Source organism: Chaetura pelagica, unplaced genomic scaffold, assembly GCF_000747805.2.
Source record: "Chaetura pelagica isolate M959 unplaced genomic scaffold, ChaPel_1.0 scaffold361, whole genome shotgun sequence".
Classification (NCBI taxonomy): domain Eukaryota; kingdom Metazoa; phylum Chordata; class Aves; order Apodiformes; family Apodidae; genus Chaetura; species Chaetura pelagica.
The window spans coordinates 180536-196248 of NW_009952363.1; the positions used below are offsets into that span (position 1 = coordinate 180536).

The 15713-nt window shown below is 39.5% G+C and overlaps 1 protein-coding gene across 1 annotated transcript in view; it reads left to right on the forward strand.

The window, feature by feature from the left end:
- The first annotated feature begins 1460 nt into the window (after positions 1-1460).
- Positions 1461-15713, forward strand: part of CDK5RAP2 (CDK5 regulatory subunit associated protein 2) — an 81495-nt gene continuing 67242 nt past the window's right edge. Inside the window, exons 1-9 of the mRNA XM_010007947.1 lie at positions 1461-1520; positions 6050-6160; positions 7553-7629; positions 8487-8610; positions 10952-11103; positions 12492-12654; positions 13701-13754; positions 14167-14286; positions 14900-14992. Of these exons, the coding sequence (XP_010006249.1) occupies positions 1503-1520; positions 6050-6160; positions 7553-7629; positions 8487-8610; positions 10952-11103; positions 12492-12654; positions 13701-13754; positions 14167-14286; positions 14900-14992 (912 nt within the window). The 5' untranslated portion in view covers positions 1461-1502. The remainder of the gene's footprint in view (positions 1521-6049; positions 6161-7552; positions 7630-8486; positions 8611-10951; positions 11104-12491; positions 12655-13700; positions 13755-14166; positions 14287-14899; positions 14993-15713) is intronic.

The following is a 15713-nucleotide window of genomic DNA, read 5'->3' on the forward strand; positions in this document are numbered from 1 at the left end:
GCTGGAATGAGTGGATGCGGCTTTTTGTGAGTTGTGTTTCCGAGACTCTAAATCGCCGGCCCCGCTGCTGCTCCTGCCGCCTCACAGAAGATGCTCCGTGGGTCCGTGGAGCGTATGCTGGAAATCCTGGGGACATCCCGTGGGGCGGTATTTGCTGTTCCATCCTCTGCTGAGCGGTGTGGAGCCGCGGGCTGTGCCGGGAGGGGCTCAGCCCAGCCCTGCTGAGCAACTCCTGCCTGAAGCCCTGACCTAGACTCAGTATCTTCGATCTGTTCCTGTGTTAAGAACCTTTCCTATCGAGTTCCCCTTGGGCAGAAGCTGTAATTCGGTGTGTTTTCCTACGTGGTGCTGTGTAACCGTGTGTATCTTCGGGTGAAATGGAACGAAACACTTTTGAGGAGGTGAAATGGCTCAATACTGGTGTTTTGAAGCTGCCCAGGGTGGGTAACTGTTCCCTGCTCTGTAAACTCGGGGCGGATGTTTTTGTTTGCTCCTGCACGTATCCAGCAGCATAACTTCGCTGACTTCGTTGTATAAACGAAGCAGGAAATTGAAACTAAGACAGATGAGATGGTTTACTAGGAAAATCTGCCCGTGAAAGGAAGCAAATATAGGAAACATCCAGTGCTGCAACGTAATGTTCCTGTGCTCTGCATGTCCTCTAGGAAAGGTGTCTTGTGAAATTAATTACAGTGCCAACATCTAAAAACCACTGGCAGGTATTCTTTGGGTCGTTTTCAAGACTGCTCTACAGTTTTGGAAGTATTTAAAGTGAAATATTTTCTTTTAGTTACTATGAGATTCAGTCAGAGTCCTCAGCTAACTCTCCTTTATATTTAAGAGGATGGGTGTGCTACATGTTTTTTACAGTGCCATTATGCTGACTTAAAGTTGGCTGTTGCAGATTTGAAGGGAAATAAGTTATGCACAGATGTGGCTGTTACAGAATGTGTGTGCAACCAGGAGTTTATGTACATGCACATTCAGAAGGGATTATGCTTTAGGAACAGAGATACCAGGTACTTCCTCTGCTCATGGTTTCCCTGAGTCTAAGGCTGAGGCCTGTCCTGTGACCAGTAAGATACTGAAAGGTTTGAACTGCTTTTTAATGGTTTATTAGGACTTAATTGTAATAGTCCTTTCTAGTTGTTCTGAGGACTGAGTCTTGCAAGTGCACTTCAGCTTAATTTCAGTGTGCATTTTGGTTTAAACAGGTGAGGTTGGAATTTGGGAGTTTAAGTGATAGACAACTTACTGTGATTGGAAAGAGATCTAGATACTAACTACTTAGTAGCACTAACATGTGATGTAAAGAAGAGGCCAAAAATGCCTCCCTTGCTTCCCAAAAGGTGTTGCATTTATGTTTAGATTACTGTAAGTCTTTGCTGTTTGCAAACAGAAGCCTAGCTTAGAGATTCAGCTGTCTGAACTTGTTCTATCTTAAATTTCCAGTGTTGCCAGATGTGGCAGTAGATACAGTCTCGCCAACAAGAGCTCGGACCATGAAGGACTATGAAAATGTAAGTAGACTTTTGATACAAGACTGGGTAGCAGATTTGTGGCCAAGATGTTTCTAACATGTTGGCTGAGGTGTTGACTCTCTGGCTCAGCTTTTTAACTTGAGTCAATCAGCTGAGATCCGTTGCAGGTGTGACCAGCAGCTGTCTGCCTCTTGAACCTCCATTTCTTAATTATTCCTTCCAAAACCAGACAAAACATGTGTTCTCGTTATTAGCCAACTGCTGCTCTTCAGCTGTGCAACAGAAACTGGCACCCTCTGCTGAAAAGTTCATGCAATCACTTGAAACTGAGATCTTGGTTTAGAAGTCTGCAACTGATTTATTTCAGAGAAGCATCAAGTTTATTTTTGTTTAGACTGGTTCAGGGTTTGTTTTCTTAATTAGCTTATAACTATGCAAAATGTATGTGCTGGTTGGAGCCAGGATGAAGGATTTTACTTTCAGTAAAAGAAAAATTGGCTTCATCCTGGCTCCAACCAGGACAGTGTGCTTGGAATGCTTTTGCTGTAAAGATCTAGTAGCATTGTGGCAGTTCTGTAGATTCTAGTGAGTGTTTTTGACACTTACTAGGATATAAAGGAAAACATAAGATTATTTAAAAATCTTAATTGTATTGGTTGTTTAAACTGAGGGAGCCAGTTGTTGCTTACTGCTGAATGCTCATTTGATTGGGGTATTGCTGTGTTGCAGGATGGTTTCCCTGTAAAAGGCTTTAAATTGTTTAACTCAACTTCTTATGGTTGTGTGAAGAAACTGTAGAGGAGAAAGCAAGCAAAGCTCTCTGAGGTGCCTGCTCCAGATAAAAGTTATGGCTTGCTGTCCTTAGGGTGTGTTCCAGTGTCTGCAGTTTGTGTTGTGCTTCTGTAGCTGCTGTTGCCTTTTGTAGCATTGTTATGTTTGAATTGAGTGTTTCTTCTAAACTTTAAGTTTCTTGTGACCTTACAACCCACTGAGGAGAAAGCGATGCTCTTTGCTCAGAATTTAAAGCTTGTTTTGGATAGTCTTGGTGAAGGATGTTTTTTACAGTCTGTATGTATTTCACTTTCTCTTTTGTTTTGGGTAGAAAGTGACTCCCTTTGCATACGTACGTATGTGCTTAAAATCTTTAAACTGTGTGATATGTGCCAAAGAACTCAGTCTAGAATGTGCATTCTGCAGGTGGGTTGTTTATTAGCAGTGTTTGTTTGCACAGGGGGAAAAGTTGTAGAAGGGATGAAAAAAAATCTGTTATGTGTGATGTGGAGGAGAAAGAGTCTCCCCACAGAGCTCTGGCTTCCCCAGTACCTATGCACCCCTTATGTTAAACTGAGATAAACAATTTCTCTTAGGCTTTTTAGGGATGCTAAAAGTATAGTGAAGCTCAAAAATATGTTCAAGTAAGAAGAATCTATTAAACATAGAGATCATTCTGTAACTTCTGTTTGTGGGTCTGTGCTGGTTGTTAGAAGAAAAGGAGCATTTACTTTCTTTGAGCTTTCACTATTTACCAAGCATCCAGTAGCAGCTGTGTAGGGCTGTTCTTCCCCCATTTTAAAGCAAATCTGAGTCAGCAGATAAAGGTCCTGATATGTCCTGCTTGGAGTTGGTTTGTGTATGTATATGTATCTATCTATTTTACTGCACAATTTTGCTGACCTTTGAGGCTGTGTTATTTGTAGAGAATATGAGCAGGAAGTAATGAAATGAGTGGGCTCCTTGCCTTGCATCTGGGAGAGAAAAGAATGGATGGAATGTCCCTTGAATGGGATAAATTGTGGATCCATGTAAAAAAGGTCCTTTTATGTTTAGACCTGAAGAAGATGCTGAGTTAGGCAATATCAGATTTATTTATTTATTTAAAGCATTTTTGGTGTGTCCCACTTTCTTGCAATATGGGGGGGAACCACCTTGTGATAGAATGTGTGATTACATGGGCATGTGGAGGGCATCTTTAATTGAGGACCTCATCATGATTTATTAGATGTTAATGAATAGAAAGGATGATTGGTATCGAGTTAGGGAACTAAGTAATAGTATTTGTGGGTTTTTTCTTGTCTCCACAAATCCATTTAGAGCTTTGCTGTCTTGTCAAATGGCCTCTGCTGGCAAAAACTGAGTAGTGCTGTGAAACCACAGATGCCATTTTGCACAGAAGTGGCTCTGCAGACTTGGAAAGGAGCTCAGCTGAGCTAGGCAACTGCTTTTTAGTACAATGCTCCACATGGTGTGGAATATTCTGTGTAGAGTGTATTTCATTGTCCTGGTTTGTCAAGAAGTGTCTGCTATTTCTCTTCTTCCATTCCTTTCTTAAATACAGAAATCAAAATGCATAAAGGAATTAAGACTGAGACTTTAAATACTTAGGTTGAGAGGCTTGTCATTAAAACCCCTCTGGAGTATGAACTTGTTTGCATTTTCCATGTTGTCTTTTATTAAGCTATAACTTTGTAATTGTTGTCTCCCTAAATTAGCTTTCCTCAGACAAACTGAATGTCAGAGATAACATCTGTTTAACTTCTTGGTTCTTGATGACATAGTCTGTTTTGTTTGCCTTTTGAAAATACTACCCTTAAGCTTTGATTTAATGCTGTTGCCTCTGAAATACACGTGAGTAGAATTAAGGAAGGCCAAGTTCTTTAGAAATTGTTTTTTCCTTTTGAGGCAGAAATGAGTTGAATGTGTGAAGACTTACTAAAAGTTCATCTGATAGAATCTCAGAGTGTCTTTGGCACTTGGACTTTTTTCTGAATGAACAGAGAATGTTAGGAATGATCTACTGACAAACGTAGTGCTGTAAGGTCTGATCTCACTAGTTGAGCATAGTGCTGAACTTGCCAGCAAGACATGCAGGATCTAGCCCAGTTCTGCAGCCTTCCTTCATCTCAGAAATCTTCCATTTCTCTGCTTGCACTGAATAAGGTTTTCCCTTTTGGGCAATATTGTGCACTGGGCTCTGTGACTTTAAGTGTGAAGCTTTATTGTTTTCAAGCTGACATCTATTTGAATGTTCCAAAATAGTCACTGCAGTTACTCCAGATTCCCCACAATACTCATGAGTTATTGCACTTTAAACAGTTACAACTTGCATAGCTCAAGTTGATATCTTGTGCTGTTTGTGGAGTTAATAGCTCAAGTTGATATCTTGTGCTGTTTGTGATCATCCAGTTGGAATTGTAGGGGAACAAAGGTAAATATGTGTATTGCTTCTGCAGACAGGCTTCAGGGTGTGTCAGGGGGCCACAAAGTTGGTGTAGTCAAGTGCATTTTCAGGTGCTTGGATGACATTTACTTGTGTGAAAAATGACAAAGCATCTTGAGCAAAGATTATTAAGCTGAAGAATTGTTTGCAGATGCAGGTTCTGAGTGCAGTTACAGAAAATAATCTTAGGTTTCATAAGCCAAATATTTTAAGACTTGTATTGCTAATAATTTTTGCAAATGGTACTATACTGTTCTGGAAGAGCCTACATAAATGTTTTATTAGTAGCTCTGTAACAGATTAGATTTCCCTTTGCTGGAAGCATCTGGCAGGGGACACAAGTCTTATTTGAATGAATGTTTTATGCTTAGTGTATTAAAAAAAATTAGAGGGAGACTCTTTTCTTTAATGGAGCCATCAACTATGTTACTGCTTCTACTAGGAAGGTTAAAAATCATAAGCAATTTTTCCCTAAAGAATTGCAGGATGAAATATGGGATGGAATAAAGGTTTTAGTGGTGTTGGATTGGGCTCCTGTGCCTTGTGTGCTTGTAGCTTTTCTTTCCATGAATAAGGCTACCTTCCCAAACTTTTGCTGTTTCAATGTGGTATCTTACATTTTGTCTAAGTTCTGTTTTACAGAAGAAGGAACTACTTGATATTTCTAGACTTAAAAAACTTTTTTTTTTTCCTGTGTAAAGTCAGCCAGTGTTTTAGTACTTAAAGAAGGGATATTCTAAAAAGCACTGTCTGCACAGCAACATGTGTGTTATGCTTTTAAACCATACTATTTTGTAGTTGTTATTTTCTTAAGTGGAGTTTTGCAGGGCTAAAACTAAACACAAGCTGCAGGATACCATCTTACACAAACACACAAAGTTTATGCATGTGTTAATGTGCCTATATATATCCTAAAACTAAAACAAAACTGAAAAACATTGAGAAGGGTTAGGCTGGAGTGGGACTTCTTCTTGTTTGTGTGAGATGGGGGAAAAAATGTTACAGCTGGGATGGGATGGTGGGAGAAAACTGAGTTCTGTGATAATGTGCTGAAGCTGGAGATGATAGAAACCTTGTGAAGGGCTTGAAGTATTTGCAGCTCCCTGGGTGACACTGACTTGGAGGGAATAATTTTTCATTTTGACATGGGTATCATCATATGCTGTTACCAGCAGCTTCACAATATGTCTATGTGTGTACATCACCCACAAACAGGTATGTGTTTAACCCTGCCCAGTGGGTTGAACTTCGATATTGCACAACAAAGCCAAGTGATAGTAGCTTTCGTTCTGTAATTAACTCGGTTTGAAACACATGGCATAATTTGCTCCTTTTCTTAATTATTTCACAGCAAATCACTGATCTGAAAAAAGAGAACTTCAACCTGAAGCTTCGCATATACTTTCTGGAGGAGAGAATGCAGCAGAAATTTGATGGTCCCATTGAGGAAATACACAGAATCGTATGCACTGAGAATAATTTAATAAAATTGTGTATCTTTTTGAAGAGTTTGTCTTGTTGGGGGGGTTACCTGTTTCACTCATCTTTAGAGTTTTCTTTATTGTTGGAAATATTGGTATGATTCTTTTATTCTGGTCTAGTCCTTTTAGTAATAACTATATTAGAAATGACCTTTATGAGGTGTGGAGTTTTGTGTGTGAGTGTCCATCTCTATGGGACAGAGGAAGAGCTATTATGTTTCCAGTAAGTGATTATGAGTCTTTGGGAGTTGTGCTACTGAAATAATACCTGGAATGGGGAACAGAGGCAGTAGCACACTTGTCCTGAGCCTGATATATAGTTATGCAGCTTTCTACTATCAGTCAGTTCAGTTCATCCCTCTGTTCCAGTACAGCTACTTGGAGGTTGTTTGGGCACCCCAGCTCCAAGTTGCTTCCCTTGAAGCCTGGAGATAAAGTTTCATTAGGGTTGTGTATAGCTTCTGGTTTTATTGCTCTACATTGAAAGAATGCATATTTGTACAGGAGTCAGGAGATCTATTTGATTCCTACATCACTTTGTGGAAAAAAAAGGGTATCTTTAAGTTGGAAGAAGGATTGGAGTTGAGTGGTATGTCTTGCATCCTTGTTGTTTTGGGTTTACAGAGGATAGGAAGCATTTCTTATGCCCTTTGGTGCCTGCATTCTAGAAGGGAAAAGTCATTGTTTTGATAACGCAGCAGCACATTATTTATAACACAGGCTTGGATCAGGTCTCTGCTGCAGTAGGATGGAAACTTTAGCCTCTCTTGAGGCCTGTTGCAGTAGTTAAGTGGACAAATTCATGTTTAGTTAGGTCATGGTTTCAAATGGATATTGTTGACTGGTCTTCTGGTCGTATACACTGGTGACTGTCTTGTAATTGTTAATGTATTGAAATAGTACCTGTCACCTTGCAGGGCAAGTGGTTCTTCATACAGTGTGTGCTTATGTCATCAGAAGTTTTCTCAGGCTTTAACAAAACAATGTTAAACAGATTATGAAAAAACTTGATACTTGTTCAGTGTTTTAAAAGAAAATCAAGTATCTCAGCTCGAAGAATAACTAGAAACTTCCCTAGAAAGCCCTAGAAACTTCCAGTCTGATCTGCACTATTCCTCATTATGGTAAAGTGTGTGTGTGTTGCAGGGAACCTGTATTGCTTGAGTAAAATGGCCCTAAATCCTTTTAGAGATTTCTAAAGGTCAAAACTTGCAAATTATGTCCTTTATGAGCTAAAATGTCTCTATGCTACTCTTAACCCAATGGTACTTTCTATTTGCTGGTCCAGCCAAAAGTAATCCACACATTGCCAGTAACATTTGGATAGGATGGCCTCTGAATTCTCTGCAGACACTTTCATTCTTCTGTCCTAGAACATTGAGCTGAAAGTTGAGATAGAAAGTCTGAAATGGGAGCTGCAGGAAAGAGAGAAACTGCTCATCAAAGCCTCGTAAGTGCCAGTGCATTTCTTGATGTCTGTTCCTTAGGATTTCCAAGATCTTGCTTCTGTTTATTTTTTCTTGAGGTTTTAGAGTTGGAAGGGACCTTAAAGATCATCTAGATCCAACCCCCTGCATGGGCAGGAACACCTCCCACCAGCCCAGGTTGCTCCAAGCCCCATCCAGCCTGCCCTTCAACACTGCCAGGGATGGGGCAGCCACAGCTTCCCTGGGCAACCTGGGCCAGGCTCTCACCACCCTCACACTAAAGAATTTCTTCCTAATGTCTCATCTAAATCTAAAGAGGGGACTCTTCCAGTTTTAATCCATTCCCCCTCATCCCATGCTTCCCTGCCCTTGTCCCACGTCCCTCCCCAGCTTTCCTGGAGCCCCTTCAGGCACTGGAAGGGTATCTGGTTACCGGTATACAATGCATTGCTGTAAGAACTAGGGAAGGAAGGTTTAGTAAGGGAAAACTAGCTGTTCTGTTCTCACAAGGTATTCACAGTTACAGAAAAGACAGTTGGAGAAGTCTCAGCAGCTACAGATCTTCAGTTAACTCCAATGCTGCTTTTTGTAGAAGATCTAACTACCATTTGGAAGTTTTAAAAGCATGAAGGAAATATTACACTTCTTCATCACACTGATAAGATGCTTGCTTACCCACTGTGAGGCTTGTGTGTAGAACTCTCAGACTTGTACCACCAAACTTAGTATATTGTGTGTAGATTTTGGTGTTTAACCTTAAAGTGACAAGCAGGTGCAGAGAATGTGGCAAATGCTTGTGCATAATCTCTCAGCTAGTTGCACTTTAAATGTTTTCCACTCTGATATGCAATGGGATTTCTGTCTGTATTTGATTTTTCAGTAAAGCAGTTGAAAGCTTGGCCCAGGGTGGTAATGCTGAAATACAGCGTGTGAAAGATGAGGCACAAAAGAAGATGCAAGAAATAGAAGAAATCCTGACCAGAAGAATAAGCTTCCTGGAAGAGGTGAGTGGCTTAAACAGAAGGAATAGTTAGGAGTCAGTACTGTCTGTGTTCTGTTGCCTGAGATTTGATACTGTGATCTGCTTGTTCTTTCAAAATTGTATCAGCTTTCCTGGAGAAATAGCCAGTGCAAAACCATCTGCACACAAAAGAAGGAAAAGAAAAACCCCAAACAACAGAATTTTTAGCTGTTCTGGAGCTGTCAAATCTGAAGATTGCAGTTCTTCAGGAAGATTGTACCTATTGGTGGTATTTAGGTGCAGTCAGCACAAGTCTTTGATTCCTGAATTCCGGTGTGAGGAGGCTACATTGTCAGAAATGCCATCTCTGAGTGGAGGAAGAGAGGCTGGATTTTGAACACTTTTGCTGATAAGGTCTCAGCTTTGTAAATCCTGGAACCACTCAGGGCTCCTGTCAGTTTCCATCTTCCAGGACTGCAATATAAATCTAGGATTCTGTGGATTTTTCTCTCTCTGCTTGTGTGTCCATCAGAGGCTGAGAGAGGCCACCTGCTTATGGCAGCTTCTGGGCGGGTGACAGTGGGGGCTTCCCTGTGTGGCTCCTGCCTGCCTTACACCCTTGTTAGACTGATCTGCCAGGTGTTACTGGTTTCTTTCTGTTGTAACCATATTATCTTTATGCACAATGGCCTCCTGTTCCACAGGGTTATTCTTAACAAATGTCTTTTTGAATTCCTTGCTGTCTGTGCTCAATAAGGTTTTTTCCTGTGTTTACTGTTGAGCTATTGCTGAGATATTTACAGGGCATTTGCTTTGTTTTCCTCATTTATAGTATAAAGGCAAAAAAAATAAGAATTGTCCATATGAACAACTTGCTTCCTCAGAAGCAAGAAGTCCAGTTTTTTGTAAAGAACAAATCTGAGAGGGAATGGGCTGTGCTGGATATAAATGTTTATGTTAAGCTCTAGAGGTACATATGCTCGTGGTTGTTTTGCATTGTTGACTGTATACACTTATGTTTACACTGGGGGTGTGGGATTTTGCAGCTGTGTTTGTGAGAGAACAGAAAGCTGGTGAAGAGAAATAAAATAGACAGAAATAGCACAAGTGGGTATATTGCAATATTTGTTTTTCTTCCCTAGAGCATGAACTGGTCATGGAAGATGCTGGTAGCAATCTCCTGATGGTGTTTTCTATCAGGGTGATTTAGCAGGGTTCATAAAGCAGTGAACTCCTTCAGGAAGGAGGAGGAGGGAATCTCTCTGACCTTTTTTTCAGTTCAGTGGAACTGGAACTTCTCAAAGCATCCTTCAAGCTATTGGATAGGTAGAGGAGTTCCTAAGTTACTTATTCTGTACCAAATCAGCCAGACTGGTGTTTCCCAGATCTGTCCAGCAGAAGGGCAAATACTGTGATCTCATAGTCATACAGTATTTTCTGTAGCCTGAAGATAGTGTTGGCCTCTAACTTCAGTTCTTTGTGCTTATGAATGTGGACACTGCAGAGCAGCATTGGTCACTTGTTTGCACTAACAGAGATGGATTTCTTTCAGAGTTTTTGATTAAAAGAATGAATGTTGGCAGAATGGCATTTCAGGAGAGAGGATGAGTCTAGTGGTGAAGGACTCTTTCTTCACACTCCCTCAAAGGTAGAGATTTTTAATACAGGCTTGAAGAGGAGAGGGGAATTACTTCTTAGGCTACAAGTATGCTTTTCTTTGTAGAAAGCGAAATCCAGTGAGCACAGCAGGGAAGCTTACAATATAAAAATTAAGATCTGAAACAAATGTTACATAGTGGATGACAAGTGTGGTTTTTCTGGAGTTCCCCATTGCCGTGAGTTGGGTCACTAGAGGAAGCTGACTGGAGTTTTATCTGTTTCCATTGCTGTTCAAGGAAAAATTGTCTGGTTCATACTTTATCTGTTCTTGCAAAATATTATAAATTATGTTGGGAAGATTGCCAATTAGCTACAGTGAGCCTGTGAATATTAATTTCATCTCTGATTGAATAAAAAAGCACTTCTTTAACCTCTGTAAGTGTAGCTATTTATTATGATAGTGGGAGAACAATGGACAAAGCCAAATTATAATAGCTAAATTTAAAGCCGTAGTATAGGAGAGCTTTTGTTTCCAGTTCTGCTATCAGGGTATTTGTTTTATTTCTTTGAAACAAACTCCCTCTCTTTATGTACCACAGAAAATGGATTAATCTTGAAAAGGCGAACACAGGGTTCAGAAGCATTTGCAAAGCACTTGAAATACTTGGTAAAAGTTGCTAAGTTAAACATACCAACATATGTTTAGTAGAAGAAACTTCAAGATGTGAAAAATTGTGTGAGCATTTTGTTTTTAGAGGCATCAGGATGGTGTGTTTTAATTACAGAATCTTAAAGCTGCCCAAGAAGATGTGGAAAAAGCCATTGCAATGAGCGAGAAGGAGAAAACTCTGAGAACAGCTGCTGAGCAGAAACTTTCTTCAATTATGAATGCCCCTGCAAAGGACTTGGATATGATCACAGCATCTGAGAAAGACAGGTCAGAACCCTTGGTGGTGATGTTTGTAGCCACTGGAATTCTTTAGTGCTTGAAATGTGAAGAGTCAATATGGTTTCAAAGCTTGATCCTACCCTCAAATACACGAGTGAAGGTTACTGGCCATCTCATTTTTTCAGCCATTAAATTAACACAACAACTGGTTTACATGCTGCATGATACCAAAATCATCTTTAAAAGTTGTCTGAAAGTGTAAAAGGATCAGTATGCATGTGACAGGAGGTGTTCTGCTTTAAAGCATCTTTGTAACTTTGCTGACTGAATTTCTGCTGGCTCCTTTCTTGAAACTATCGCTGAGTAGAACTTGGCCATTTGTGTTCACTCACTGCTTTGGTGGTGGTTTGTGTACTCCTTAGTTCCAGTGATGTATCTGAGGTTGGTAAATCTCATGGGAAGGGAAGCAGTACTTTTGCTGTATGGTTTTGATTGTGCTTTGCTAAGTGCAGGCTTTGCTTGGCAGGTGTGAGTTTGCGTGGCAGATGTGTGAGTTGTTCAAGAGCTTTAGGTGGGCAAAGCCTGTAAACTCAAATCTCAGTATTTGGAAGGATTTGAGCCTGGAATGGAGGTTGAAACATGGTTATGATTCCTTATACTTTGAAGTATCCTTTCCTGTCTGTGGCTGAACCCTCAGGTTACTGCTCTGTAACTGCATAGCTGGTCTGTCCTCATAACAGGAGTTACGTTGGTCTGAGGCTTTCATGTCAGAGTTTTTATATTATGGTAGGACCCAAGCAAAGTTTCAGTGTATTTCAGACAGTTTTTGTAAAAGCATGCAGATGAAAAACTGCAAATCTGAAATCACTGGCAGAAAATTTTGAGACTGTTTTGATACTGCACCCAATGTGCCACCACAGTGATTATAACTTGGCTCACAAGATATCTCCTTTTTTTCTTTTCCCTATCTTCCTTTTTGGATCAGTCATTTGTGTGAACACAGTTGCTCTCCTGAGTGACTTGAGCTGGGAAGCAGTTACAAAACCAGTTGTTTTTAGTGGAACTTGACTTGTTTTCTCTGTACCTGGTGTGAAAACAGTGCTTAAAGTGTGGAAAAAAAGGATTGGAGCACTGCAGTGAAGACTGTGTGGGAGAAAAAAAAGCTGTCAGGATTGGAGCACTGCAGTGAAGACTGTGTGGAATATGACAGAGAACATTTCTGCAGACACCTCAGCCCTGTTTGTTGCTTGCTTTAAAGTTCTGCAACCTTTTCTGGCTTCTCTGGAAGGAGAAAGGGTTGTGAAAATACTCTCCTAAATTTTACAAGTATTCTCTGGAGTCTTCACCTAGGAAAGTTGTCTGCAAGACTTAATGCAATGACTGAAGAATTGGTGGTAGATGATACAAGATTAATATTTAAAATCTTATAATTTTAGACTTATAGAGCAACTGAATCTGTCATTGAAAAGTAAAGAGGCTATAATTCAACACCTTGAAGAGGAAAAATCTCAGAGTGGATCTTGTGATGGGAACTTACCAGCAGAAAAAATCAGAGAACTTACCATTGCTTTGAGGCATGAAAAAGATAGTGAGATAGAGGTGAGGAAACTGAACAGTTATATTTTCATAAATCTCATGTGGTGTAGGATTTAAAAGGTTTTGTGCATGACAGCATGTGACTGACTTAAGCCAATTTTTAAAAATATTCTTCTCCACAGTTATTTCCTCCCTCCCTTCTCCCATTTCTCTAACACTCATCAGTTACCCTGTGGTTTGGTGGTCTGCACTCACCCTTATTCTCCTTGCTTCCCATTCATCCAATGAGAGGTCATGTTTCCATTGACTTTGTGCTTGTCTTAGAGATACTGTGCAATTGCTTTACACAAGTATACATTAAAAAATGCTAGATATGAATAGATGACATAACTTCTATAGAAGTTAAGAATGTGACTTGGGAGTTGATTTTTGAGAAGTATCTCTACTGGTATGACCTGGAGAAAAGAATCTGTGGTTAGGGATGTAGGCACAAAAAAAACCTGATTAAAGGGACTGTCTAGCTTGTAGCTTACAAAAGGTGCTGAGAATCAATCTATTTCAGTTGGCTCTTAAACAGGCAGACATACCCTGGAAACTGAAATGTACAAAATGTACAAATGTTTAGTCATTCTTAGGATGTAGTATTGGAGAAAAAAACCTGACAAGAACCTTTGCACAACTGTTTTTATGTATAATTACATGTTAAAAAAAAATAAAATTCTGTAACCTCCTCAAGGAAGAGTGCAAATTAAAATCTCCCTTAATAAAAACATCTTGCTGACATAGATGAATGTCACATAAAAATGCCTTTTTATTAACTCTGCAAATACATTTGTCCTGTCTCATGGAAGAACATGTTGTGTGATAGTTTTGTTTTGTTTTTTCCTAATTTGGACAGGCTCATATTGTGCCCAAGTAGATTTGTAGCCTTCCAAGAAGCAATTGATTCAATATATTCCTGCCAAAAGGCACATGCTAAGTTTGATTACTTTCTTTTTTTTCTTCCCCCAGGGTTTTGAAGCTCATTTAGTTTCATTTTAATGCCTAATAGGTTACATTTGTGTTTAGAATGAATTTGCTTCACTGTAACAGCTGTTTTGTTCTTATAGGCCATTAGGATGGAGCTTAAAAATGAGAGAAATGCCTTTGAAAAAAAAATTCATGTAAGTCCTAGTTTTACTTTTTTCCTTGAGCACTTACAGGGCATGTTGGGATCTCTTCTGTTGTGCATAGATACAGACAGGCCTTGACTGGAAGCAAAGTGAGTCCCATGGTAAATTCACTTCCATGTTAGATGACCAGAAGGCTGACAGTGTTTTTGAAGCCATTTACAGTAGAGCTGATAGGCATGCTCATGTAATACTGAAGCTGATACTCATGGCCAGCCTGGGAGATTAGGCTTCTTATACAATATTCCAGGCACGTCTTTAAGGCAATGACTCACATTTTGGGGCTATATTTTATGTTAGTAATCTGACTAAGATGATAGAGGAACTCTGAGAGAATGAATTTATTAATGTGCAGTTACAGTGTCTTAGTAGGAAGTTAATGCAACTTTCACATAATTTGATTTAGTCACTTCAAGAAGAGCTACAAGAGAGAGAAAATGAGCTTGCTGTTGAAAAGAAGAACAGTTTGAAAAGGGATAAAACCATTCAAGGCCTAACTCTGGCATTGAAAGCAAAGGAAAAAGAGGTAGGAGAATGATGATGATCTTGTTGTTTTGTAGAACTGTCATTGGAGGGGGGAGTGTGTGTTGTGTCTGTGGCAGGGGCTGAGTGGTTGCACCGTGACCATCAAGTGGCTTCTAGCGGGTCCTTAATCGCTGCTGTCGTGTCTGTAGGCAGCTCTGTTTATTTGGAGTTCTGGGTCTTGGACTAGAAGAGAGAGGGAAAAGATACTTAACTGATGCTTTCTTCCTTAAGAACTTTGAGGAAAAATGTTTTCATTTGCAGACTGATTTTTATCAGCTCTGAGCACCACTTAAAAGGTATGAAGTATTTTCTGTTGTTGAGTAAGAAGAGCTGTCATAAAGACAGCTGAAATAGGGGAGGTCAGCATCAGCTGAAATACAGATTTTGTGGAAGGATGGGAAATATTTAACTTGAGTGATAGGTGGTCTAGAGAGTGTTGTGTACTAAGAGTTCCTTTATACAAGATTTATTATGATGCTTTGATGTTTTTGTTCTTTGAAGTATTTGTTTTGTGTAGTTGAATGAATGGTTGATGAGATGGGGTAGTTTTTACTGAATGACCATCCCTTGGAAATAACCCTTTCTACATAGTACTAATTTTACCTTACTTAAAGAATGAGGAGCTTGGTTCTGAAATTGAAGATCTAAATGCTTCATTGGCTAAAGCAAGAGAGGCAACTCACAAAGCACATATCCAAAAATTCAAGGTAAGAATCAAGCAATTAACGTGGCTTCCCTCATCCCTGCTCCTCCCTTCCCCATAATTCTGCACAGCAGGTAGTTCTGTGTATTTTGGAAAGCAGAGGAATGGAAATCACTTCAAAATGTTCTTTAAAATGTTTAATTTTTCTTCCTTTGTAAAAAATCCCAAATAAAATTAATTAAATGATTGTATGTTGAAATGTCAGATTAGTTATCTTGGGTTTTTTTGAGTTTTTTTTTCTTCTGTAGCAACTAAGAATTATTAAGGGAGGAATGTGTAAAAGCAAAATGACTTAAAAAGACACACAGTTGCAGAGCTGAGATGATATTGTTGATGAGCTGTTTTGCTGACCTAAGAATGTTTTGGTGGTGTTGCAAAGGTATGGTAACAGAAGTTGAACTGAGTATGAGATGCTTGGCTTTGTTTTCATAACAAATGTTAAACCACTGTTTATAAAATAGAGGAAAGTTGCTTATGGAAATGTGATTTAGTTATGCTTTTCTGTGTGGAGGAAAGGACTTGATGATAACTTCTGTATTGTAAAGGTCTTAAAATGTAAAATGGGAGAAAGTAAGACTCTGATATTAAAGTAGACAACATAATGTCTCTTGTAATGTTTTCCAATTCATCTAAAAGAAAGTCTGATAAAACCAACTAATACTGATTAGAGGCAGCGATGAATCTTCCGTTATGGTATTTGTTCATCCACTTTGTCTCTTAGCTCA